At 34.0% G+C, this 25,619-nt stretch overlaps 3 protein-coding genes across 3 annotated transcripts in view; 2 read left to right on the forward strand and 1 right to left on the reverse strand.

Annotated features, from left to right (window-relative positions):
* The window catches only part of LOC111422689 (sodium-coupled monocarboxylate transporter 1-like), a 28,416-nt gene extending 17,817 nt beyond the window's left edge, over window positions 1-10,599 (reverse strand). Inside the window, exon 1 of the mRNA XM_023055907.2 lies at window positions 10,477-10,599. The gene's annotated coding sequence lies outside the window, so the exon portion shown is untranslated. The remainder of the gene's footprint in view (window positions 1-10,476) is intronic.
* A 146-nt stretch (window positions 10,600-10,745) lies between these two features.
* On the forward strand, window positions 10,746-20,187 carry LOC111422691 (E3 ubiquitin-protein ligase PPP1R11-like). The gene is made up of 4 exons (XM_023055909.2): window positions 10,746-10,837; window positions 10,892-10,982; window positions 12,539-12,650; window positions 19,481-20,187. Exons 1-4 carry the CDS (start codon window positions 10,833-10,835, stop codon window positions 19,723-19,725), a joined length of 453 nt encoding a protein of 150 aa, XP_022911677.2. The 5' UTR covers window positions 10,746-10,832; the 3' UTR covers window positions 19,726-20,187.
* On the forward strand, window positions 11,003-12,488 carry LOC111422690 (succinate--hydroxymethylglutarate CoA-transferase). Its single transcript, XM_023055908.2, has one exon. It carries the CDS (start codon window positions 11,078-11,080, stop codon window positions 12,332-12,334), a length of 1,257 nt encoding a protein of 418 aa, XP_022911676.2. The 5' UTR covers window positions 11,003-11,077; the 3' UTR covers window positions 12,335-12,488.
* Window positions 20,188-25,619: the final 5,432 nt, after the last annotated feature.

Consider the following 25,619-nt stretch of genomic DNA (forward strand, 5'->3'; position numbering starts at 1 on the left):
TAAAACAAACAAAAATAAATAAATAAAGCGAAATTACTTACTTTTATTGCGTGCAAAGTATAGAAACCTTTTAAGACTGATTTAAACCATTTAAACGGTTTGATCACGATAGATTATGATGACGAAGCGTTTTTGTGTAAGCGACGAATGCGTATAATAATATGAAGAATTGGCGAAAAAAGAATTAATTTGAATATTTTTTAAAAGGTGAGACAACGAATGCACGTGTGGTTATCACTAAAAACGAAATAATTTAAATTTGATAAAGTGAGTAATAACTATATTATTCTGATTAAATATTTCGATGTGTGTTAGACAATTATTAATAAAAATGTTTTTAAAATCAGTCATGCTTTAATTTTATTTCAAATGTTTTTATCGTGTTATATGAATGAATTAAATAGAAATGTTAGTTGGATATAAAAAATTAGTTGGAAAAATAATCATTACCATTAGAGTAACTTGAGATAAAGCTTATCATTGTTTATAAAATAACTATTTTATATATAAACTTTAAATTCATTCTAAAAATTTCTTAGCAATATAATTCTTGTGTTTTAAAATATTTTTTTAAGGATTCATTTACAAAAGAAGTTTTGAACTATTATCAAGATTGTTTGACAAAGTTTAACGATAGATTTCTAATGATCTATTTACTAAAGCAATAATACTTTTAATATTACGTATAACATAATGTGTGATCGATTGCTTAATACCACTTATGAAAGATATCGTTTCTGTGAATCGGAAACGTAAACTTGGATGAGATCGCGTGGCCAAATAACGTAATGATAAAAAGCGAAATGCACATCTAACAGATCAAATTTGTAACGAATGCAATTGTGTTGCAGACATTTTAGTTTATTATACATATAGCGAGAACAATAACTTTGGATTAGAGTGTAAGGAACATTATAACAAATAGTAGAAGAAAGAAAACAACAAGTAAAAGTGTGTGGAAGCAAAAGTTAACTCTTTTGCAACTCCAGATATCTAAAAAAGTAAAAAAAGCATCCAATTTCAAAAAATTTATCTTTTTTTTAATAATGAACATCGCAAAAACATTTCAAAGTCAAATAGTTTTATCGTTTCAAATAGTTTTAGAATGACAGCCTTCTAAAGTACGCTGCGTAATCGCTCGCAAATCAGAAACACAGCTGTGCAACTCGTCCATTATTTACGAAGCAAAAATTCTGAGAAATCAGGTAAGAATTAAGTACGCTTTTCGGAAATATCCAACTGTGCCATGCAGTGTGTAAGATGAGAGAAAAGAAAAACTAACTCATCCAGACAAGAAATGATGACAAAAGATAAGGATTTAGACAAAAAGAAAAAACTTTTTGCAATAAAAGGAACAAGAAGATGAAATAGAGGAAGTATGAGGGATACTAAGAGACACCTCGAATTCAAGACACTATAGGTAGGTTACCATAAAAAATCACGAATTAATTTGTATGATAATGACTCTATAAAACTAATGGAAAGAAAGAATGCTACAAGAAGAAAATACCTTCATCAAAACACAAGATTGAACAGAGCTGAATATAAGGAATATCGAAGAGAAACCTCGACATACCACCTCAATATAAGAGAACTCTAAGAAGAACAGTATGCGAAGCATGGTCCAAATCAATGAAGATGTAACAAATTAAGAGTCTTTGAAAGTAGATCTTGCCCAAAATATATGGACCGTTACGAAATGGTGTTGGAATGTGGAGAATAAGAATGAAACACATAATGGTGCACATAAAGCACAGAGAATAAAATGACCAGAACATCTGCAAAGATTTAGGGAAACAGAAGAGTGAAAAGAATTGTAGAATAGACACCACAAGGACGGAGACTTAAAGGAGGACAAAGGAAAAAATGGAATGATGATGTTTCACAGATCAGTAGGGGCAACATATTGTCAAGCAAGCCAAAGTCTAGATATAATTGTAGTGTTAAACGATGGGAGGATGATTTTTTTTTGTTTTGCTTTTATAAACCAGATCAACATAATAAATAATTATATACATATGTTGTACAGGTTGTTTTAATATCTATTCATTACATTTTTAATTCGTTAGAAGGCGACTGACCCTACGAATTTATTCAATTTATACTATTCAGGTAGACGAGTATCTTGCGGTAGCTTGTATTCTCTTGCGGAACTACAAGATTGGATTTTTTGAAAGAAAGTTGTCCTATGTATAAAATTTTCAATCGTCTCTATACTTAAGTCGTTTCTTATTTGTTCATTTCGAACAAACCAGGGTGCATCTACTGCTATTCTAATGACTTTGTTTTGTAACAATTCTAATTTCCTAATATTTGTTTTTGATGTATTGCTCCACACCGGGCTAGTATAAGTGATTAGTGAATGGATTAGTGATTTATATAGTAATATCGTGTAGTTGGTTTTTAAGTTTGATTTTATTAGTGGATATAATTCACGTAATTTGTTGTACCCTTGATTTACTGTGTAGTTGATATATAATCTACTTTTATGTGATGCAGCTTGTATTTCAAACCTTATAACCACACGCTATCGAACGCTTTTGCTACAACTAGAAAGCCAGCCGCTGTGTACTTCTTATCTTCGTAACCTTGTTCTATGATATTTGTAACTCTGGTTAATTGATGTACCGTTGAATATGATTTGCGAAATCCAAATTGGAAACTGGGCAAGATCTTTAGATCGTCAATTATGTCTGATAGCCTGGTATGAATAATTTTTTCCAATATTTTGGAAAGAGAAGGTAATAGGCTTATTGGTCTGTAGTTTTGATATTCGTTTTTCTTTTTTCCCGTTTTTGAAAACATCACTACTTCCCCTTTCTTCCATGCTATTTGGAAGTAGCCTAAATTAAGGCTGATATTATAGATGTAGCATATTTGGTTGACTGTCGACTCTGGAAAGTATTTCAGTACTATATTGGGTATTAAATCGTGTCCTGGAACTTATTTCTCTGATGTCATTTTCCTCCAGGTTTACATTTGGTTGCCGGTATCCAGATATAATTGTATTTTCTTTACGATTGTCTAAATGTATTTTGATTGCCACTGCTCCATTCTATTCGTTTTTGTTAGTTTTTGATTATGTGCTATATCTCTTTTTATTAAAATTGCAACTCCTACCGCTGCAGTTCTGAAATGTCTATCTGTTCGGAAACAGTTATAACCTGTTATTCTCAAGTCTTCTCCTGGCGCTAGATGGGTTTCTGTTATGCAAGCGATATCGATATTGTACATGTGCATAAAAGCTATTAGACACCATCTTTGTTTCTTAATTCCGTTGGCATTGAAGTTTAGGATATTGATGTTTGTTAAATTCTGTAATGTTTTAGGAGGCATAGATAATTGTTGGGAGTATTTCGCTGAGAAAATAAGATTTGATTTGTGTAAGCAAGGGAGTAATGATTTTTTTGATGAAGTTCATGATGGATGATACAATTGGGGAAATTTATGAGGAAGATAAATTTTGTGTTTGGGAATTCTTGTTATTGTGTTGTTCTTGAGAGTTATTATACGTGGTTTGAGCATATGTCGAGTTAGGATTTATTGGGCGATATGATGAGAATTGCTGGGAATTGTGTGTGCTTCGTCTTACTTGTCGTATGTTCTGCTGTTGTAAACCGATATGAACCTTACATCCTCTGTAATTAGCAGGATGAGCTTCTTTCATCCTGCTAATCACTTTTCCTTTTCTTGCATTGGGCGTGATTGTGTTCTTCACCACATTTAACACATTTTTGTTTAAGTGAGTAATAATTTTTTGTGTGCCCATAACGTTGGTAGTTAAAACATTGAGGTATGTTCGGTGATCTTTTCCTTGGTTCCACTGTAATGTTGGCTTTGTTTATTTCTTTAATATTAAATATTTCTTTGGCTTTCTCCGTTGGCGTCAAAGAAATTGTATTACTAGAAGCACATATAAACACCAAGAGTTGAAGCCAGCGTTCGATGTGTTTTGTTTATGTTTTCACTCACATCAGTTCAGAACGGGACGCGCTCAGATCGGACCGTCCGGCCGACGATCACCGAGTATTTCCGAACAGGCCAATCTTTTTATGGTTTCTTTGAAAATAAATGTAAATTTATTTTCATTTTCATATTGATTAATGTTTATCCATGTTTGGTTTGTGTGCGTATTAGTGTTTTGGCTTTGGCGAAGTTAACATTTTAGTAGCACCGTATTTTTCAGACTATAAGACGCACCTTTTCACATAGAAAAATGGACTCAATTTTGGGTGCGATTTATGGTCCGAAGGTACCATTAAAATATTATTTTTCGATAAATCGTCTCTAAATTTGAGGTGCGTCTTATAGTCCGAAAAATACGGTATATTTTGAATTTGAAACACTGGACATTATAGACGTTGCGAACTTAAAGAACATGCATTTAACTACCTAACTACTATTTTCTAAAAACTAATATTACTTGCCAATTTTGTTTAAATATGGTAGAAGGAACTAGTGATATTTCAATGCTACAGGTATAAAAGACATGGGGTTTGACTAAAGCTTCTGAGTTTGTAGTCAAACTTTACTTAATTAGTGAAAAAATTATTAGAGACTATTAACGACAAAATGTATTATTCAATAACAAGAACATATTTTTAAAGTTAACTAATTCCATTTTATTAAGTTTAATTCAAAACATTTATGATCTTTTTGGAGATCATGCGTATGATGATGTTATTGATGGACATGAAATACAATGTATAAAGTTAATAATAACAAAATTTATTAACGTAAAGTTATTTAATGAAACCAAGTTAATAAATCAAGAATCTAGGCTTTGACATATGTTAAACAAACAAATAGTATTTTCAAATCAATGAGAGTTACTTTAAAATTTATATTTATAAGTTAAGTTTTAAGTTTTTTGTTATGTAATAAAAATTTTGGAACAAAATACCAATGTTATTTGCAAATACAATATTTTTACTGCATTATTTACCATGAAAGTACTGTAAAATTCTAATTATATCATCTTTAATTTACTTGTAAGAAATAAACCGTTCACAATTTATACATTTCTAGATAATTTCTAGATAATATACATTTCTTCATGTACGCCACTGTGTAAGTCTGATTTTGCCGAAACTATACACGCCACTGTCAGTGGGACCAAAACCAAAACAAACACTCGAACGTTGGCTTCAATCTCGTATACGGGCGGGGATAGGCAATGCTGCTTCTAGTTATACAATTTCTTTGGTTAGGGTAATTCTACTTCACATAGTGGAATTCGATTTTTAGTTTTATTTAATAGACTTGTCACAATTTTTATAGGTAACCCTTTGCTGAGTAATTCTTCTTTGATTTCGCTCTCTGTGATTGATATCGGGACGTTACGCAGTACTACCGCGAGCATTTTCTTTGAAGCATCTTGATAAGTATGGAATTCTAACTTATTTTCTGTGTAATATTTAGTTAGAGTTCTATAGTTGTCGATTGATATTAAATTAATCTTTAATGCGTTATTTTTAAGTGTTGTTGTAGAACTAGTGGAAGTTAAAGATTTGATATCATTTATTATTTCTTTATGGTTTTTGGCATTATGTAAAAATATGGGTGGAATTTTAGATAACTTTTCTGTTTGCGAGGTAGGATTATCATTATTGTCGTTATCTGGATTGTCTGTTTCATTATTTAGTACATAGTACCTGTTTTGTGACAATATTTCTTCCGGTTTCCAAGAGTAGCGTTTGTGGATATATTCTGCTAATGGTGATAGATGATCCGCGTTTCGTTTTTCTCCCATATGTGCATCTGTTGTCGATCGGCTGGAAGCGGCCTCAATCGTGCTTTAGATTTTAGATCAGATAAAAATGGTTTTAAGTTATTATTTTAAAATTTAGATTTCAATTTGGCTAAACGTTATAATAAGAACTGAACTGGTTATAAGGCTCAAACTTGTTATTCGAAAACACGTGCGCTCACTTCGAAGGCAAGATCGTGACTGGCAGGATGATATGATGGAGGATGTTAATACGCTTGATGTACGAAACTGGAAGTATGCTTAACAGATCAAAATAACAACGTATTGTCAAGCAAGCTAAAGGCCTTAGAGGACTGCAGTGTTGCAAGAAGAAGACAAACTCATCCGGTAGAATACGAACAATGAGTAGTAATGATATGAGCATATATGAGCAGTAATTTAGATATACTTAATCGAGGCTCTGAGCCGACCTTTATAACCGCTAGAGGTCAATCAATAATCGACATCACACTCGCTTCGATGGGTATCTCGTCTTCGATCTACAATTGGACAGTTTCCGACAATGTTTCAATGTCGGACCATAGATGGATCACTTTCGATCTTGGTACCATAAAGATTGGAAAGAACCTAAAGCGTAACCCCAGAAGGACGGATGTGGGCCTGTTTAGATCTTTGCTAACTAGGTGTTTGAGCGATATTGGGTTGCGTAAGCTAACTGAAAGTTTTGAAGTTGAGGAGTACCTAAATACTATTAGTGATTCCTTAATTAAAGCTTATAAAAAAATAAAAAGGCCTGTCCCCTCCGATCAGAGGCCGTCTCAGTCCGGGCATGCTACCAATTGGTGGTGCCGTGAGCTCAGCAAACTTAAAAAGGAGGCAAGAATAGCCTTTAATAGAACTAGAAACTCAAAATTAGACTCCGACTTTATAGAGGAAAATTAGGGTAGTTCAAAAAAAGCGTTCGTCATAGAAAACGAGAAACGTGGAGAAAATTTTGTGAGTAAGTTTCCTCCTGCACGAAGTTTCTCGGCTAAATTGGGTTCTGGCTTCAGACCCTGAACGACGCATTGGCTTACTAAAAAAGGCTGACGGTTCTTATTAATGGAGGTGCATTTTTCAGGTTCCGGAAGTTCCGTGTGCTTACAATAGGACATCAACCATGAACCTACTGCAAATGATTGGATTTCAGCCCAAGAGATTTGCAGGAAGGAAAAAATACGGTGGGCCATCAACAGTTTCTCGCCGTTCAAAACATTAGGACTAGACGGTATTATACCTGCCCTTCTACAATGAGGCTTGGAGGATTTAGCACCTCACCTAGCGGAAATCTTCCAGGCATACCTGGCGCTGCGCTATATACCCAGTCGGTGGCGTGAGGTCACAGTAAGCTTGATTATTTGTGTTGTGAGACTCTGCCCCAAGATCTCTTGGAGAACGCAGCTCGTTATCATAATTTTTCGGATTTTTTAGAATCCGATAATTTTATGTTAATAGAAGTTCAATTTTCAAACATATAAAGTTTTTTCGTGAATATAAAAAGTTTTTTCTGCATAGAACGTACACGATTTATTACTACACAACACATCTCCTCTTTGCTAATGTTTAAGAAAGAATTGTTATAAATTAAAACAACGAAATTTTAATACCTTCTCCACTGTTTAAATCCGCAAATTTTCACTACCAATAAGACGTTTCTCAACCTTGATATTATGTGTACGATGATTGTTAATCCCTTTATGATGAAATGTTGTATATGACGTTGTGCCTGAAGACGGTTACACGAATTAACCGAAACAGAGTCTGTAGCACCGATATTCTTTTTTAAAAATAAATTAGTCATCGTTTCATGCAAATAATTGCGTTTTTTTAAATTTTTTTTTTGCTATAAGTAAGACATGGGGTTTGTCACCCAAAATGCCCTCTGGATTTATACGGCTGTAATCCGATCTATGCTTACATATGGTGCAGTAGTATGGTGGTCAAAGACCTTACAGTCTACATCCACTGCTGCACTTAATAAAGTACAGAGACTTGCGTGTTTGTATGTTACAGGTGCGCTGCGGACTACCCTAACTGCAGCCATGGAAAACATGTTGAACTTAATACCACTTCATCTGTTCGTTCAAGAGGTGGCACTGGTGACCATGTTACGACTGCGAGCAGCAGAAATTCTAATGGGTGAGAGATGTAGTAAAAATGCCATTCTCTGGAATGAAATGGTGGTCACCAATTCTGGAATGTATAACTAACTTTACACCCCTACTACATATTTTTACGACAAAATATCTCACCCACCCAAGTTCCACAGAAGTAAAGGTAAAAAAACAGCCTTAAAATCTACACTGATGGTTCAAGGAGACGGGAAGGAGCTGGAGCCGGAGTCTTCTCGTACGATCTCCGACTTCACGTATCTGAACCTCTAGGTAAAAGTACCAGTTATTGTCAGACCCAACTTGGTAGGTAAGACTTTTACAATTTACACTGACAGTAGACAAGCTATTTTAGCCCTGAGTAGAATAACAACTACCTCAGGGCTTGTTATGGGTTTTCATCTGACATTGGAGAAGGCCGCAGTGCATAACTGTGTTATACTTCAATGAACAAAAGGACACTCGACTTGTTCAGGTAACAAGCACGCTGATAGGCTTGCTAGAAGGGCTGCCAAGCGAGCGCCATGTTCGTCTGAACCGATAATCGCTCCATCCTTGTTAACTAAGATTGAGATAAATTAAGATTTTACCCACAAAAAGTGTATGAACTGGTGGGATAGGGTTAAGGGCTGCCATCTGTTTAAGGAAGTATTACATTATCCTTCAGCAGAGGCAGCCTTGTCTTTCGTAAGGCTTGGTAGAAACGCTCTACGAACCGTAACGTGACTCGTCACTTGTCACTGTAAGCTAAACAAGCATCTTTATAACCTTAAGCTTGCTGTTAGTCCTCTCTGTCGCCTCTGTGAAGAGAGCAAGGAGACGGTTCGACACATATTGTGTGAATGCCCCACTCTGCAAGACCTCAGAATGAGAGACTTCGGAGAGGAATGGCCGACCACAGATGGCATCAGGAACACACCACTGAGCTGTATCCTAGCCTACGGAAATTTCTTAGGCTGGTTGATGTAGCCGGAGAGAGTGCAGGAGGATGTACAAGGGGCCCGTTGGGGCCTAGATGCTGTATGCGGAAGCATACCCTCCCCTTTCCTACATACATACGCCTTCGAGAAGTACCTTTTACAGAATTGTGAATAATTTCACTAACACTGGAAATATGGAATCAAGAAACAGAACTCGACGAGCAACTGTAACTACGGAAGTAAAGGAAATTGCGGTATTAGCTAGCGTTGAAGTAAATCCTCAAGTTAGCACTCGACGACTTGCAATTGACGCCGGAATATCGAAGACCAGCATTTTAAGAATATTAAAGCGCAACAAGTATCACCCATACCACATTTCATTGCATCAACAGCTTTATGGAGGTGATTTTGAAAATCGATTAATATTTTGTCAATGGGCATAAGAACGAATGCCGACGTCAATTTCTTTGGTAACGTGCTATTTTCGGATGAGTCTACTTTTACAAACAAAGGACAAGTCAATAGACATAACATGCATTATTGGAGCGTCGAAAATCCGAGATGGTTGCGTGAAGTAGAACATCAACGACCTTGGTCAGTTAATGTTTGGTGTGGCATAATTGGTGATAAATTGATCGGTCCATACTTTATTGGTGGTATGCTGAATGGGGAGAAGTAAAGAGCGAATAAGAAATGCATGCAGAAATAGTAGCCAAGAAAACCTTTTAAGATTTAAAGACAGTTTTAGTAGAAGGGTTAATAAATGTATTGAAGTGGGTGGGGAAATATTTGAACATTTATTATAAATTTTATACTTGTTGATTAAGTATAGTTTAATCATTTTTTTATAAACAAACAATATTTAAAACTATTTGAATAAAAAATTATTTAGATTTTGTCTACAAAAGATGTTTCGCCGTCGTAATGGTAAAACCACACGGTAATTTTTTCAGATTTTGCAATCAAAAACATAGAGTGCTATTTAAAACATTGGTCGTGACCTTCATATGACCTTGAAAATAAAGTCAATGTGAAAAATGTTATTGTCATATGGTTTCCCCTTTCGCACAGAACAACTTTTATTTGGTTCATTTTTATGTAAAATGAACCGTTTTCGAGATAATCGCTTGTGCCACGTTAAATGGACCACCCTGTATAAATATAAAACAAAAAACTGAATTTTGTCTTCTTGAATAATGAAAAATGTGATACAAATTGACTTCACAACATGGTATAACAAAATTCCCTGGTAATCTTACTAACTGTTAACAACTTTACAACAATTTGTTGTTAATTGAAGATAAAACTTTATAAACAAAATAGTTATTAAATGATAATCACTATTAATTTTTAATTCATGTAGAAAAACTAGACACAGTTCAATGATTAACCTTTCTATGCTATAAAAATAACATCGTGCGTCAAAGTTAAAAATTAAACATAAAAACCAATTTAACATTCATTTAATTTATATGCACTGATTATTTAAGGTCATTTACTTTTTTTGTCGTGCATCGTATATATTAACATTTCAAAGAATTAAAAACAATCTTATTATAATTATCATATTGTAATTACGGTATAAATTGAACAAATGCAATAATCAACACAAAAACTCGAATCATCATAATCATCTATCAAAATTAAAACGATAATTTTTATTTTCTATGTTTTGTTCAAAAACTTTTCTTCTTACCTATACAACCAAATTTTCCCCCACGCATACGTTCATAAAACACAACACATTTAATTTAAACCGTTCGGTACAAAGTCCAATTAATCAACATCGATTATAACGTTTAGTAAATTCCTCGACACACGTCTAAAGCAGACAATTGTGCCGTTTCAATTCACACTTTAAATTTAAACCGAAACGATAAGCAACAAAAAACTGATAGCAGTCCGTTTTTTTGAACGTCTTTATAACAAAACGAGGTCGGTAAAGTAGAACCGCGTGTTTACTCACGTCACCGATTTTGACAGATAACCTAACCTAGTTTTATCAAAACGATTATAACCACGGTATTTTCGTTTAAAAGATTAAAAGCCGGAATGCAGTGAGGTTAAGAAACACTAATTGAGTGATATATTAAAACGGTGTGAATTTTTAGTGAAATGGCCGAACCATCGCAACCAAATCAACAGGATATATCAGCGGGTACTTCCACTACGGTGACTACTTTGGTAGAGGAGGAAAGTGAGGTAAAATAACTTACTTATGTGAAAATAGGGTTGCGTAAGCGCATTTTACACTATCAATATGATGATTATAATCACAGTTTTAAGTTCGCGGCGAGATGTTGTTTCGCAGCGCGTTAAAAACTAATTTTTTAGTTATTAAACGTTCCGTGTCGAATATCGCACCTTTAAATGGGATTAGAGTAATTGATTTGACGAGAATCGTCGCGGGACCCTTTTGCACTCAAATCTTGGGCGATTTGGGCGCGGATGTTATTAAAATTGAACGACCAGGGAGTGGAGATGAAGCTCGAAAATGGGGCCCGCCGTTTATTAAAGATTCCAAAGAAAGTTGTTATTTTATTTCATTAAATAGAAACAAAAGAAGCGTTTGTGTTAATCTAAAATCAACGTTGGGGCAACAAATTATTTATGATTTATCAAAAAAGGCGGATGTTTTAGTTGAAAATTATGTTCCAGGTAATTTAGATGGTTTGAAGTTGGGTTATAATGATTTAAAGGAAATTTCTCCTCATTTGATTTATTGTTCAATCACGGGATATGGTTCGGAGGGGCCTTATTCTAATAAACCAGGTTATGATGTGATAGCAGCTTCTTTGGGTGGGTTTTTACATATAACTGGACCAGAAAATGGGGAGCCTATAAAAGCTGGAGTTGCTGTAACTGATATAGCAACGGGGTTATATGCTCATGGTGCTATAATTGCAGCTTTATTTCAAAGAGAAAAAACGGGGATTGGAATGAAAATTGACGCAAATTTATTATCAACTCAATTAGCTTCTTTAATTAATATTGGTTCAAATTATTTAAACGCAGGAAAAGAAGCGAAAAAATGGGGTACAGCCCATGAAAGTATCGTTCCATATGAATCATTCCCAACAAAAGATGGTTACTTTACAATTTGTACTGGCTCTGATCTTCAATTTAAAGATTTATGTTTAAAAATGAATTTAAATCATTTATATGAATCAGAAGAATATAAAACGAATATATTAAGAGTACAAAATAGAAGGAAATTAATTCCTTTATTAAAAAATGTTTTTGTACAAAAAACCAATAAAGAATGGGAAATTATTTTTGAAAATGCCGAATTTGTTTGTGGTCCGGTTAATACAATAAAAGAAGCGTTTGATGATGTTCATGTTAAACATACTAAAATTGTAAAAGAATTAAATCATTCGACTGTGGGGAGTATTAAAGTGGTTGGACCTCCTGTAAAGTACAATAATACTGTTGGTGAGATAAGATTACCCCCACCTACATTGGGAGAACACACAGATAACGTTTTGAGGGACCTTTTGGGATATGATGAAGATAAAATTAAAACTTTACGACGAGATAAAGTTGTACAATAAAGCATTTTTTAATTATTAAGATTATCATTGAATTTTAACCTGGGTTTTATCTCATTTTATATAATCGTTTTTGTCTGGAAATGTGTAATCATGTTTTATTTACAATTTGTTTGGGTATATGAGCTAATTTTATAAAATACATAATAAAAAATTATTGGTTTTTATTCTTAAATCCTTTATAATAATTTTTTTTTCTTAATTTAGATTGATGTACCAACCGTAACTGTAAAATTAAAGAAGCCAAGAACTGACAGAAAAGTGCAATGGACCACTGAAACGATTGATAACGAAGAAATGAACAAGAAAAAATCAAAATGTAATAATTACAAGTATTACTAGTATTAGTTCTAGTTTTAATTATTATTCAGCGCTTTGCGCGATGTCGTATGATGTTGAACTAAAACTAGAACTAACACTAGACCTACAACTAGAAACATTCGAGTTTAACCATTTTAAGCCACAGCTTAAGGAGTCATACAGCTAAACCCAAATGTTTCTAGATCTAGAGTTAGCTGTAGCGATAGTGTTCTAGTTTTGGTCGATCTGTGCGTCTTTTGACGTTTAGACATAGTTGTAATTCTTATTCAGCGTTATATTGTTATATATTTCCATTGAACTAAAACTAGACCCAGAACTAGAAACATTCGGGTTTAGCCATACGTAGGGTTCGCAAAAAACCGGAATATTTCAAAAACCGCTTTTTCGATTAATTAATAATGACAAACAGTCATTATTAATTAATTGAGTAATTAATAAGTAATTCAGTTGTTGTATAGTTCCCAAATCTTTGTATAAATTTTCAATTGTTAATGTCTTAATTTTTGTGGCTTCAAACATCTTTAATTCTTTTTTAAAGTTATTTCCAAACTCGGTCTCTCTGTCTTTTTCTGTATCCTGCAACAATTCTGAGACCGTTTCTTGCATCTCCTGAAACAAAGATGTTCCTGTAGTTGCAGATTTTATTACTTCTTCAATTGCATCAACTTCCTTCTCGATACCTTCGTTATTTGAAACTTTAAATAATCTTTCCGCCAAAGAAGATGCTAACGCATATGTCGAGCTTTTCGCGGAATATGACATTTCCAAAGATTTGTCCCCTTGTGGGAGCGATCCGCTATGTAAAAATTTATATAACGTACTTAAATGTATGTATCTCCTTTCTAAAATTCTTTTTTTAAATGAGTGATACATTTTTTTTCCAAATTTACTATCGTTTTGCTTTAATTTATTAAGTAAAAATATTATAACACCCTCTGCCTTTAATAAACTTTCAAACAGTTCTGTAACTGCCAATTCCACAGGTTTCAATATATCAATTAAATTAATTAAAATCCATTTCAATGTACAGGGTGTCCAAATTTCGATGGGTTTACAGGGTATCTCAGTTATTATGAAAGATAGAAAGTTGCAGCTTTCGCGAACCTGAGCTACTTTTTTGTGAAACTTACAGTGGCGCAAACCAAATTTTCATAGCCCTCGTCGTTTTTGATATACAGGGAGTGTTTCAAAATTTACGATTTTCAGACACCTCCTGTATCTCGGCTAGCCGTAAACGTAAAAACGGGTTCTAATACATTTTTTCACGTAGAATCCAATGGTGCACGTAGAATTTTTCTAGTCGTCACGGTTTTTGAGTTATAAAGAGTTAAGTATTTTAGAAGTTGAGTATTCAGTATTTGAGTTGTGTTTATAACTCAAAAACCGTAGTGACTAGACAAATTCTACGTGCACCATTGGATTCCACATGAAAAAATCTATTAGAACCCGTTTTTACTTTTTTACCAAGTTTCCGGATACCCGAGATACAGGAGGTGTTTGAAAATCATAAATTTCAAACACTCCCTGTATATCAAAAACGACGAGGGCTATGAAAATTTGGTTTGCGCCATTGTAAGTTTCACAAAAAAGTAGCTCAGGTTCGCGAAAGCCGCAACTTTCTATCTTTCATAATAACTGAGATACCCTGCAAACCCATCGAAATTTGGACATCCTGTACAAATCACTTTGTCCGATTTCTTCTAATGCTTTGTTTATGCATTGTCTTTTATGTGAATGAATCTTTCCATCATTGGTATAAGTGAATTTTATCTAGTTTTACAATCTAGTAACAGGGATAGTGTTTTGCCTTCTTTTTCAAAAACATATCGTTGCAGTATGTCGTTCCTAACTGGCGATTTTCTGAAAAATTTTACTATCTGGCGCACATTTTGCAAAATGTTCTCTACATCTTTATCTTCCAAACTGTACTCATTATTGTTTTTATTGTTATCATCTCGAAACGATAACCTGTTTCTTCATCCTCACTTTCTTCATCCGAAAATTCTTGTGCTAGGCTGGTACTATCACATTTTTTATAAAAGGTATCCATTACAGTTAAATGAATTGCGTGGTTTAGGCAAAATTGATTTTCAACGCCATTCAACTGTGAATATTTTTTCATAACACTGGCGCCATCTTGAGTTGAAGCCAAAATATGAGTATTTAGCGTAATATCATATTCGTTTAATTTTCTTTCAACTAATACCTGCACTTGATGGGCATTGCAAGAACCCTTTATTGAAATAAGGCCTAACTTATAACTTTCTTCCATTGTGTGCAGTGTTATATTTAAATATATTTGTGAATTGCAATTAGTACACTCATCGATTGTAATGGAAAACCGTATGCCAGATTTTGTGAATTTTTTTAAGTAACCTTTAATACTTTTCTTTTTCTCATTACTGAAATTCACAATTAGGTTCTTACTGTATTTTCGCTTTTTGGCATGTCATAACCTCGTTTTGTTATGAATTCCCGAATTGCAGCAAACCGTGTTAAAGCATTAATAGAAAAGCCATCGTAAGCAGCACACTTGGCTAACAATTCTGCCATGGATTCTCTTTGAATGAAATTCGCCATGTTAGAAGATTCATTTCAGAAGGTTCGTCATCATCAATATTTTGTTTAATACCGATTTTGTGTTTTGTTTTTAAATGACTTGCTAAAGCTGATTTAAAAATTGCGTAACATTTCGAACATTTTCCACACACCTGATTTTTTTTGTCCATATTTCAGCTAAAATACAAATAAATTTACATACATTTCATTTGAATATAAAACTGAAAAGAATACCCGTGTAAAATTTAAACTTAATCAACACCTTTAACGTAGTATAAACACTTTTACACTTTTAGTATAAAACCACAACTTCGTAACGAAACGCCATGGGGCGAAATGCGCGCAACACATACCATTCCATAAAAATTGGCGATTCCCGATCGTTTTTATCGAACAGTTAAAAAGGCTTCAATTAACCGGTTTTCGGTTAAATTAAAATTTGTTAAAAAAACCGGTTAACCGATTTTGCAAACCCTAGCCATACGTCTCTTAAGATGGCGAAACCCAAATATTTCTAGTTCTAAGTTTAGTGTTAGTTCTAGTGCTACTGTTAGTTTTAGTTGTTATTCAGCATTAGATTGTTGTATATTTTTTTTTAACTAAAAGTAGAACTAACCCGTCTACTAAGCCATCTTAACCCATTTGTTCCCACTGCAAAAATTTTTAGAGAAAGCCAAGAACATTCGTTAAAACTATTGAAAAAGATCTAAAACTGACATACGAACCTGTTTTTTTTAAATTTTAATCGTCAATACAATTACTCTCAGTAAATTTTTGTATAGAGGTTGTTCTAAGAGTGCTATACTCAAATATTAATTTTAATTTGCGCTTTGAATTGCAAAAATCGGTCATTTTTCGATTTTAAAATCTATGGATGGAATCTATGGCTAACTTCACAACCGTAACCCGTAAGGGCATGTACTCAAATGTTTACATTGGGAACATGATGACGTTATAGGATATGTGCAATTTATCAGTCCAAATAATGATTCCACGTTATTTCTTATGAAAATATACTGGGTGTCACATAAAAAACGCTCCAAGCTGTAACTCTGTCATTTACATTCCGATTTTCATGCTGCAAATAAATTTTGTTCCAACGCCATTTTTAATTTCAAGCGATTATCAACTACTGTTTTTCAAATTGCTCCGCATATTTTTCTGCAAGTAAGGCCTAGATGTTTGGGAAAAAAATCCTTATAGGCAAAGTGGGCAAGAGAAATAGCTGGAAATTATTTTAAAGTTCGTAATTCGACCGCTAGAGTACGTAACTGCCACAGAAAAACAAAATTCCTGCTATCTCAGAAAGTTAGACGATGAGCTATAACTTTGACAATATCATTTACTAACTTGGATAATACCACATCGCTTTTGTTTTGCTATATTTCTCATATCTGTCATAATTAGGGAGGGGGAGGCCAATGCGTTTTCAAATGTTTACATTTTAATATCTCCTGGACCATTCAACCGATTTGAATATTTTTGGTCTTATTTGAAACAGCATTTTATGCTCTTTTAAAACATATTTTCAGTAAGACCGTTTGGTTTAAAACAAATAAGCTAGAGGGCATTATCTGCAGCGATTACATATTCTATTAGTGAAAACCGCATGTCGATATCGCCGCTCGTTCTCGAATTATAGAAGAAAATCGAGTGTCATCAATCGGATCCAGTCACCGCATCGAGAAAAACAAATCACATAACCATGGTAACTGTAAATATGTCATTTACTAACGCAGAAGCGTATGATGATTTCTTTTCAATGTTTCGAATATGATGCAACTGCATGGCAAAAATGTGCAATGCAATGACGACAAAGAAAGACATTTTTCTCTAGAAGTGTTTTTAAGATTGGCTTAGTGATTACGGGAAACTCGCAACGTGTAGTCTATTCAGACATCTCTATGAATTCATAAATCACATTGGTACGCGATGCGATCCCACATAATCTGGGAACCCTGAAAACCATTGTCCCCTCCCGTATTATGACAGATATGAGAAATATCGCAAAACAAAAGCGATGCGGTATTATCCAAGCTACTAAATGATGTCAAAGTTATAGCTTATCGTCTAACTTTCTGAGATAGCGGGAACTTTATGTTTCAATATGGACGTTATAACTGTTATTATAAATTATTAGCTACTTTGGCATTTTTAATAAGCATAATTCGACATTTTTTAAAGAAATAATGAATTTCAATCAACTTACCGTCATGCTATAAGTTTCTTTAAAATCTAATAAAAACAGTAATCAGGCATTGCGACTTTACATGGAACGTTTTCTGGAAAAAGGTGTTCCGCATCGTAAATTTTGCCGACTTCAAGAAAATTTAAAGAAATTTTGAAGTTACAAGAAACCAAAGGTTATGCAGAGAAAATGTTCTGAAAATATGGAACTGGACGTTTTGTTAGCTATTCAAGAAAACGCCAAAATCTTGGTTTGAGAAGTTGCGAACATTATTGGTACGTCTCGATATACTGCATGTGCGTGCTTAAAAACACAAATTTAAGCCGTATGTTGCTCAAACGGTGCAAGCAATATATGATCCAATCCGAAGGTCTAAATTTTGTAATTTTTATTTAGCAAAATTGTAACAAGACCCGTTGTTTTATTACAAAATTGATTATTTTTGAATTCATTAGGTACTATTCATCCGAGCATTTTGAGAAAGAGCATAAATTGACTGTTAATTCGTCGTCATTATTACCAAACTTTGTTGTCTTTCCATCTGACAAGTAATAGCAAGTTTTCAAGATCCTGTTTCATTTGTTTCTCATTTGGCAAAGGACACTTATTTGTGCGATTTATACGGACAGATCCCGCGCTCTATGGCCAAGATTTTTTAGCGTACTTAGTAGACTATGGTTTGTAAAAAAATTATCAAAATGGACAAGTGATCCTCAGAAACATCAATTTCTTCTAATAAATCTAACACTATCCTGGATCCAAGACCTAGTTTTTTTTATCATGGTTCAATTACAGTTTTGCACAGCAGTAGGTGTCAAATTTGTAGCAATATCCAGTGGAACTACAAAGCATTCAGTCTTTGTATCTAAATCGTACTGGCTTTCCACGGATAAACTGCTTAGAAGAATGGTGTCCATAATGTTGCATTAATGCTTCGTCTATGGACAAATCTCGATGAAAAATGCCCCACTGTTGAATTTTTTTATTCAAGATGTTCATTAAAGGTCGAAACTTGAACATTTTGTCGTCTTTTTCGATATCATCATTATTAACAAGGTTAAAATTTCTTTTATGTCATAATATTTGTTGCGTAACATTCAATTTCTGGCCAAATTTATGTCTAGATCTTCAGCAGTATTCCAATACAATTTTTCCCTGGGTAGCCAATGGTGCACACTGACTGAAAATGCATGATTGTATTTTTGGTTTATGTTTTTCTAACAGTTCAGCATCAAACAACTTTTCAAAAATTACGACAAGATTAAAGTTTAGCATTTCACTTTTCAGATTCTCTTCACGTTGCACATATCCATACTACTTGCCGTATCAACTACTTTTTACGTTTTTTACTTGCTAACTCCTTACGAAGACGGCTCTGTATGTGTGCCAAAGAAATCTCATCCACTAAGTCAGTGTCACTAGGTTCGGCAGTAAATAACTCTATTTCGCCAAGAACCTACAGGCTTAATGTTATCGTCAATACGATCTTCTTGTATGTTATCTTCATCCGTTTGGAAATTTCTTTCAGGCGGTATAACAACATCTACATTTTTTTCGGCTAAAGCAGTATTAAATTATGTGATGGTTTCGGGTATAGCGACCTTTCTACAAAGTTTTTTGGCCTGTACTTATATGAGTACATTGGAATCACATGGGTTAAAAGACGCATAGCTAAACTCGATCAAGATCTTTATTTCATATTATGAACCTTAAGTCTCAAACTAACAACATTACAAAACACGGGTAGAATGAAATAAGCATTTGCTAATTCAAAGTGTGAAATAGTAGTTACTTACTTATGCGTGACGTCACGAACGGGCCTTCGAGCTGTGCACCTGTTACCGGGATGTATGAGTCCTCTTAGATTCTACGATCCTTAGTATAAATATAAAGCCAAACAAAAACACAATGGTGTGACTAGCGGTTCGAATCTGTGTGCATTAAAATTATTCATTCAAACAGTTTAAAGTGCAAATTAAAAATGTTTTATATAACGGCTATAACTGACACTCTTTTCCCCGTATTAATCCGTTACATCGAGGTTTTACTATAATCTTCTAATTTATTATTTTTTATTGAAGGTTGTTGTATTTATAAAAAGCCCACTCAATTTGGTGAAAGTTCAAGTTCGGATAGTAGCGATGACGAATGTGATCATTGTCAAGGTCACGTTGAAAAGAAAAAGAAAAAACGTGGTTTAGCGGACGGCCAATTGGAAGGTGAAGGAAATGGAGCTGAAAACGAACATGTTTTAAACGTGGTTGAGTCGATAGTTGATGTTGTTCCGGATGTAAATAACGATCGCGCCCAACAGGAAGCGACGTAATTTTTTAACGCAATAAAAATATCGACCGAATTCATATCAGTATAATCGATTACAAAATCAATTAAAGAAAAATTAATTAAAAAAAAATTAAAAGAAAATAAAATTAAAAAAAATCAGTATTCGTTTAATTAAGAAAATTTAAGGAAAATAACAAGCATTTGATGTTGAAAATAAGACTTACTCCCAATTGAAAGATGATAATGTAATTTTTGTCATTTTATTAAAAATAGTATCAATAAAAAATAAAACTCCCTTCCTAATATTGATGTAAGATTGTTAATTTAAGTGCTATGTTGTGATACCATCTCTTTTGAGTTCCATTTTTCCTTGATATTTTAGTTGTTTAAAAAATATGTTATTAAAAAATATTTAATTTATATGTAACTGTTTATAACAACTGTTTTTGTAAACATTCAATACTTAAATAATTGTGTTATTAATAAATAAATTGTGCACAAATCATTTTTGCACGGTAATTATTTCCTTCGAATTCAAATTGTTTTGGATTCGATATATAATGATAATAAAAAAGTAAATAAATACACAGCTGTTTCACAATTACAAGTAAAATTTTATGATTAAGAAAAAGAACAATAAATCTTAAAAATTAATTGATTTCGCCGTTTATTAACAGTTATCAATACTTAAACGAAATTAAATATTTTTTTTTGTATATTGATTTTACGTTGATTAAAATAAACTTGAAATTATAATATTTAATATAAACGATAATTTGGTAGATAATTATCTATGTTTGCTTTATGATCTACCTTTGAGTGGCATATAGTAAGCATGACGACCTATCATCTATAAAATAACTAGTGTAAAAAAGGACAATTCAGTGACCTAAATATAAAACGTAGATTGCGTACCTCTGGATCTAAATTGCTGTAAGAAGGTCGTAATAACTTATCAAGTTAACTTGATATGACTACATGTTTTGCGTAAGAAATCTTTGGTCAATGAGTAATTATAATTGATTTATTCGTAGAAACATGTTTAAGAGGTTGGGAATGACTATTGGGGTCGCTCATGGCGAGTAATTTATTTGTGCTATTTGATATGCATGAATGGGCATCCGAATTTCCATTCCATCAAAAACTACTATTATTATATGACTTCGCGCGAAACAGTGACATTATCAATCGATTGTGACTTGGAATGTAAGTAAGGAGTTTGTATAGTCGGTGTGTACTCTGTAACCTAATAAGAAGGAGTGAAAAATGTGTATTCGACATCATCGTCGTACAAGAGATGAGATGGACGGAATCTGGAAAGCTGGAGAAGCGAAATCATACAAATTTTTACTGCTGTCGCCCATCTGAACACAAGTATCCTTATAAACAATAGAATAAAAAGCTTCATAAGAAATGTAAAGGCATACAACCCTAGATTATGCACGCTAATGTTCATAAGAAAATTGTTTAATGATAATCTCATATTATGCGAACATACTCCTATGAAAGTAAAAGGAGGAGGACGAAAACAAATCATTTTTGTCCAAAAAACGATATTATGACCTCGACGCTAAAATAGGAAAGGAGAACCAACACCTAGGCATAATAGGTAAACTTAAGGAATCTAATAAAAGTGGCACTAGATTAGACTAATAAGGCGGCCTTTTTCAATATAGTCATTATAAGTATGGTGGTTAATGTAGGTATCTTCAGGTCACTTCATTGTTGATGCAAGGCACTAATCTGATATAATAGATGCCAAAAGTAGGAGAGGTGCTAACATCAATTGTGAGCACTACCTGGTAGTAAGTAGAGCCAGAGTTGCGAATATCAAAGAGACAACAAGACAAAAATACGAGACATTTAACCTACAGTACCTCAAAGATTACAGTAGAAATGCACACATGTCGAAATATTATCTATGAGGCCGCAGAAGATGCTCTAGGATTTGAAAGAAAAGCAAAGGGCACGATGGTCTGGTTTGACCAAGAGTACACAAAGGCAACGGATTGAAAGAATCAAGACTATAAAGAGGAGGGAATATAAAAGGATTCCTAGACGGAAACACAGAGATGCCATAAATGGTGAACTCCATGAATTAGAGAAACTAAGAATACAGGAAACTTTACCAAAATTTAAATAGGAATATGAAAACATTTCAACGTAGGACAACAATGTGCAAGGACAAAGAGGCAGGAATTCTTCCTCGCCGGACCAAGGCAAAACACTGGAAAGAAGGATGGTATATTAACAGATCTAGTGGAGTATTGCTTATCGTCGACGTATTTCAGCTGGAAAGGAGAATTTTACGAGCAGTCCGAAGGGGCAGACATGGGTTCTCCACTATCGCCAGTTATAGCTAATTTCTACATGGAATTATTCGAAGAAGACGCTTTGAAGAAGAGCCAGTGGAAACCAAAACTATGGCTTCGATGTGTGGATGACACGTTTGTGATATGGCAACATGGTCAATAACGGCTCCAAGAGTTCTTGGATAACTTGAACTCTCAACATCATATGATTAAGTTCACCATGGAAACAGAAACTGCCAAAAAACTACCTTTCCTAGATGTGTTGGTCACCAGGACGACAAATGGAGATATAGAACTTGGTGTATATCGAAAGAAGACCCATACCAACAAGTATTTACAGGCATGTTCACATCATCGTCCCCAACAGAAGAGGTCCGTGATCCGTACATTATTTCAGCGAGACTATGTGAAGGAGAGAACTTGAAGAAGGAGCAACACTTTCTACGAGGCGTGCTACAGAAGAATGGATACACTTCGAGGGACATCAACCAGGCCATCAAGCAGCGAAAGCAGAAAGAGGACACGGTAAGTACAAAACCACTTGGATTTATCTGTCTTCCCTATGTTCCAGGTGTAACGGCACGAATTGCTAGGCACCTCAAGAAGAACGACATCGTAGTGCGGTACGGCACGGTTAGCAAAATTCGGAACACACTCCCGATAGCCAAGGACAAACTAACTCCATTAATAAGGCTCACTTTTACCACCTCTTGATAAATTTACCTGATAGATAATTACCATGATTACAGCGGTTTTAAGCGCTCTCATTGGCTAAGAACGCCAATTTATCTATCGGATAAACTTATCAAAAGGTGGTAAAAGTGGACCTAAAAGGAGCAGGAGTCTACCGACTATCGTGTAGTTGTGGGAAGGTTTATGTTGGCCAAACTGGACGTCGAGTTCCGCATCAAGAAGCATGAGAGGGATGTAAGGCTGAAGAAGATTTATAGGTTTATATTAAGTGGTTTATTTAACTCCATTTAGTGGTTTGAACATATCCGACGCATTATTTATGCTGAGATAAGTTTGAAAAATCAGTAATAAATTTTTGAATGGATGTTATTATACATATGTGGACGATTATTGACTGGAAGATACGAGAAAGTTCTAGAAAATTTGAAAAGTGAACTTAAGGAAATAGATTTGGGAAAGATAAATGAATTTTTAGGAATCGAAATTATACACGAAAAGGACAAAATGTTTATCAAACAATCGATAAAATTCTGGGCAGATATGGTATGAAGGAAAGTAAAGGAAAGTTAACTCCCATGATAACTGGTTATCATAACTAGTTATTTTAGTAACAGTTAAAAGATATTCCATATAGAGAAGTAGTGGGAAGTCTTATGTACATAGCTACATGTACGAGCACCTAAAAAGAGTGACTGGGAAGCTGCAAAAAGAGTTTTGACATATTTGAAGAAAACGAAAAGTTATTGTATATTGTACAAGAGGGAGAGTGGTGATGTGATTGATGGATTTTCTGATTCAGATTGGGCTGGTGATAAATCGGATCGAAAGAGTACCAGTGGTGTAGTAGTGTTTTATGGAACTAATATCGTTACTTGGAACAGTCTTAAACAAAGTTCTGTGGCATTATCAACAGCAGAGGCAGAATTTGTAGCAGTAGCAAATGCAGCGCAAGAAAGTATTTTTGTGAAGGGACTATTAACAGACTTTAAAGTAAGAACGAGAGACAATAGTTTAATGATTGATAATCAAAGTGCTTTAAGTTTAATTAAAAACTCTGAAAATACAAAGACAACAAAACACATTGATATAAAGTTTAATTTTATTAAAGATTTAGTGTTAAAGAAAGAAATAATAGTTAAATATGTTAAGACTGACGAAAATGTTGCTGATGGATTTACAAAACCTTAATGTAAAGAACAATTTCAGATTTTTGCAAAAAGACTTAAATTGACAATTGAATTTTTTTTGTTAAAAAAAAAATAAATAAATAAAAAAATATGAATTGAGGGGGAGTGTTGGCGAAAATGAAGATTGAGGTTGGTAGTAAGGTAAGTATACTACTGTTCTGTGTAGTAAGGAGTGAGAGATAGAGAGAGAGAGAGACGGTGTCCAGTTAATATTTAATAAAAGTAATAATACGAAAAGTGAAGAGTTATTTCAAATAACCTTTAATAGTTCCTTTTTGTGATAAGGATGTCCAGCTTTCCTGCCGTTTGGATTATCTTCCAACTAGACGCTTGGTTCCTGGTCTTTGCGTTTTTGCTCATTTAGCGATTCGTGCCGGGCTCGGGTGAGCGTTGCCGATGTCGCGGTCTCGTCCATCTCATCCTGCACTCCCTGATTTCTCATTATGTCCACATTTCATACTCTGTCTCGGATTATAATGGCTTTCATACTTCTTAAGGTTCTCATTTCAGTCCTCATTATGACAGGTCGGACACAGCGCGTGTATATTCGAACTTCATTGCGCGATATTAGATTGCTTAATAAAATTAATTGAGTTTTTTGGGTGTAGTTTAAAGTGAACTTTCTCATTTGGAGTATTTTCTGTTTCAAATTTTTTTTTATTTGTTTATTGTATTTATTTTTATTATGTTGACCATATAACTGTCATGCATCGCTTTGTTATTTTATAGTATATAAGTATATTTTCTTTTAAATATTATTTTATGATTTTTTCTTAATAGAATGATTGGTTTTCATGTTGAGCACTGAAATGTGAGATCGCTACTGGCACACCAGTGAATTAAGGGGTTACCTTCTGGGGTCTGCTACCGATTGTTTTGCGATGTCGGAGACCTGATTGAATGGTGACCTTGAGGACGATGTGGTTGGTATACATGGCTTCAACCTCTTTCGAATTGATAGGCCTACTAGAGGAGGAGGTGTTAGAGTTTATATTAGAAATTGTCATGAATGTTGTATGATTGATGTACAGAATGGGACTGGAATTGAACAGCTATGGGTGAGATTAACTCTTCGTGGTGTTAAAGTTGCGCTTGGTGTTTTTTATAAACCACCCTCGTGGATCTAAATCAGTTTCTTGAGGCATCTTGTGATTCGCTGTCCCATGTTTACCCTACTGTTGACCACATTGTTGTTGTGGGCGACTTTAATGTTAATGTTTTAGTTGATTCGCATGCTAGGATAGCCCCCTATTGTCACTCGGGTTGTAAAGAAACACTCTTTACCTTGGATAACCTGGAATATTAAAAAGATGAAAAAATAAAAAATGCTGCGTTTAAGAAATATAAACCAACACGTGAACAAGCACTCTTTGTTTATTACAAGAATCTTCGCAACGTGGTTACGAATGCCATCCGTACTGAGAAACGTGTTTTTCTTGAACAAAACTGTAACACAAGTGACTCTCGTAACTTATGGAAGCGCTTAAAAAGATACAATCTTATACAAGCTTAATTGATCCTGAAACGGTCAATAATTTTTTTGTTGATTCTGCTCAAAATGTTCTGGTTCCTCCTAATCAGGATTTGTTAAGTTATTGTCGTGACAATAGGATGCGTGGTGTGAATGGTGACTTAACGTCAGAGCCTATCTCAGCTAATAAAATTGAGATTTTATTATCATCCTTAAAATCAGGTGGTGTTGGTTCTGATGGGATTTCTTTAGATATGATAAGGTTGTGCTGTCC

The sequence above is a fragment of the Onthophagus taurus genome, chromosome 6 (assembly GCF_036711975.1).
Source record: "Onthophagus taurus isolate NC chromosome 6, IU_Otau_3.0, whole genome shotgun sequence".
Classification (NCBI taxonomy): Eukaryota; Metazoa; Arthropoda; class Insecta; order Coleoptera; family Scarabaeidae; genus Onthophagus; species Onthophagus taurus.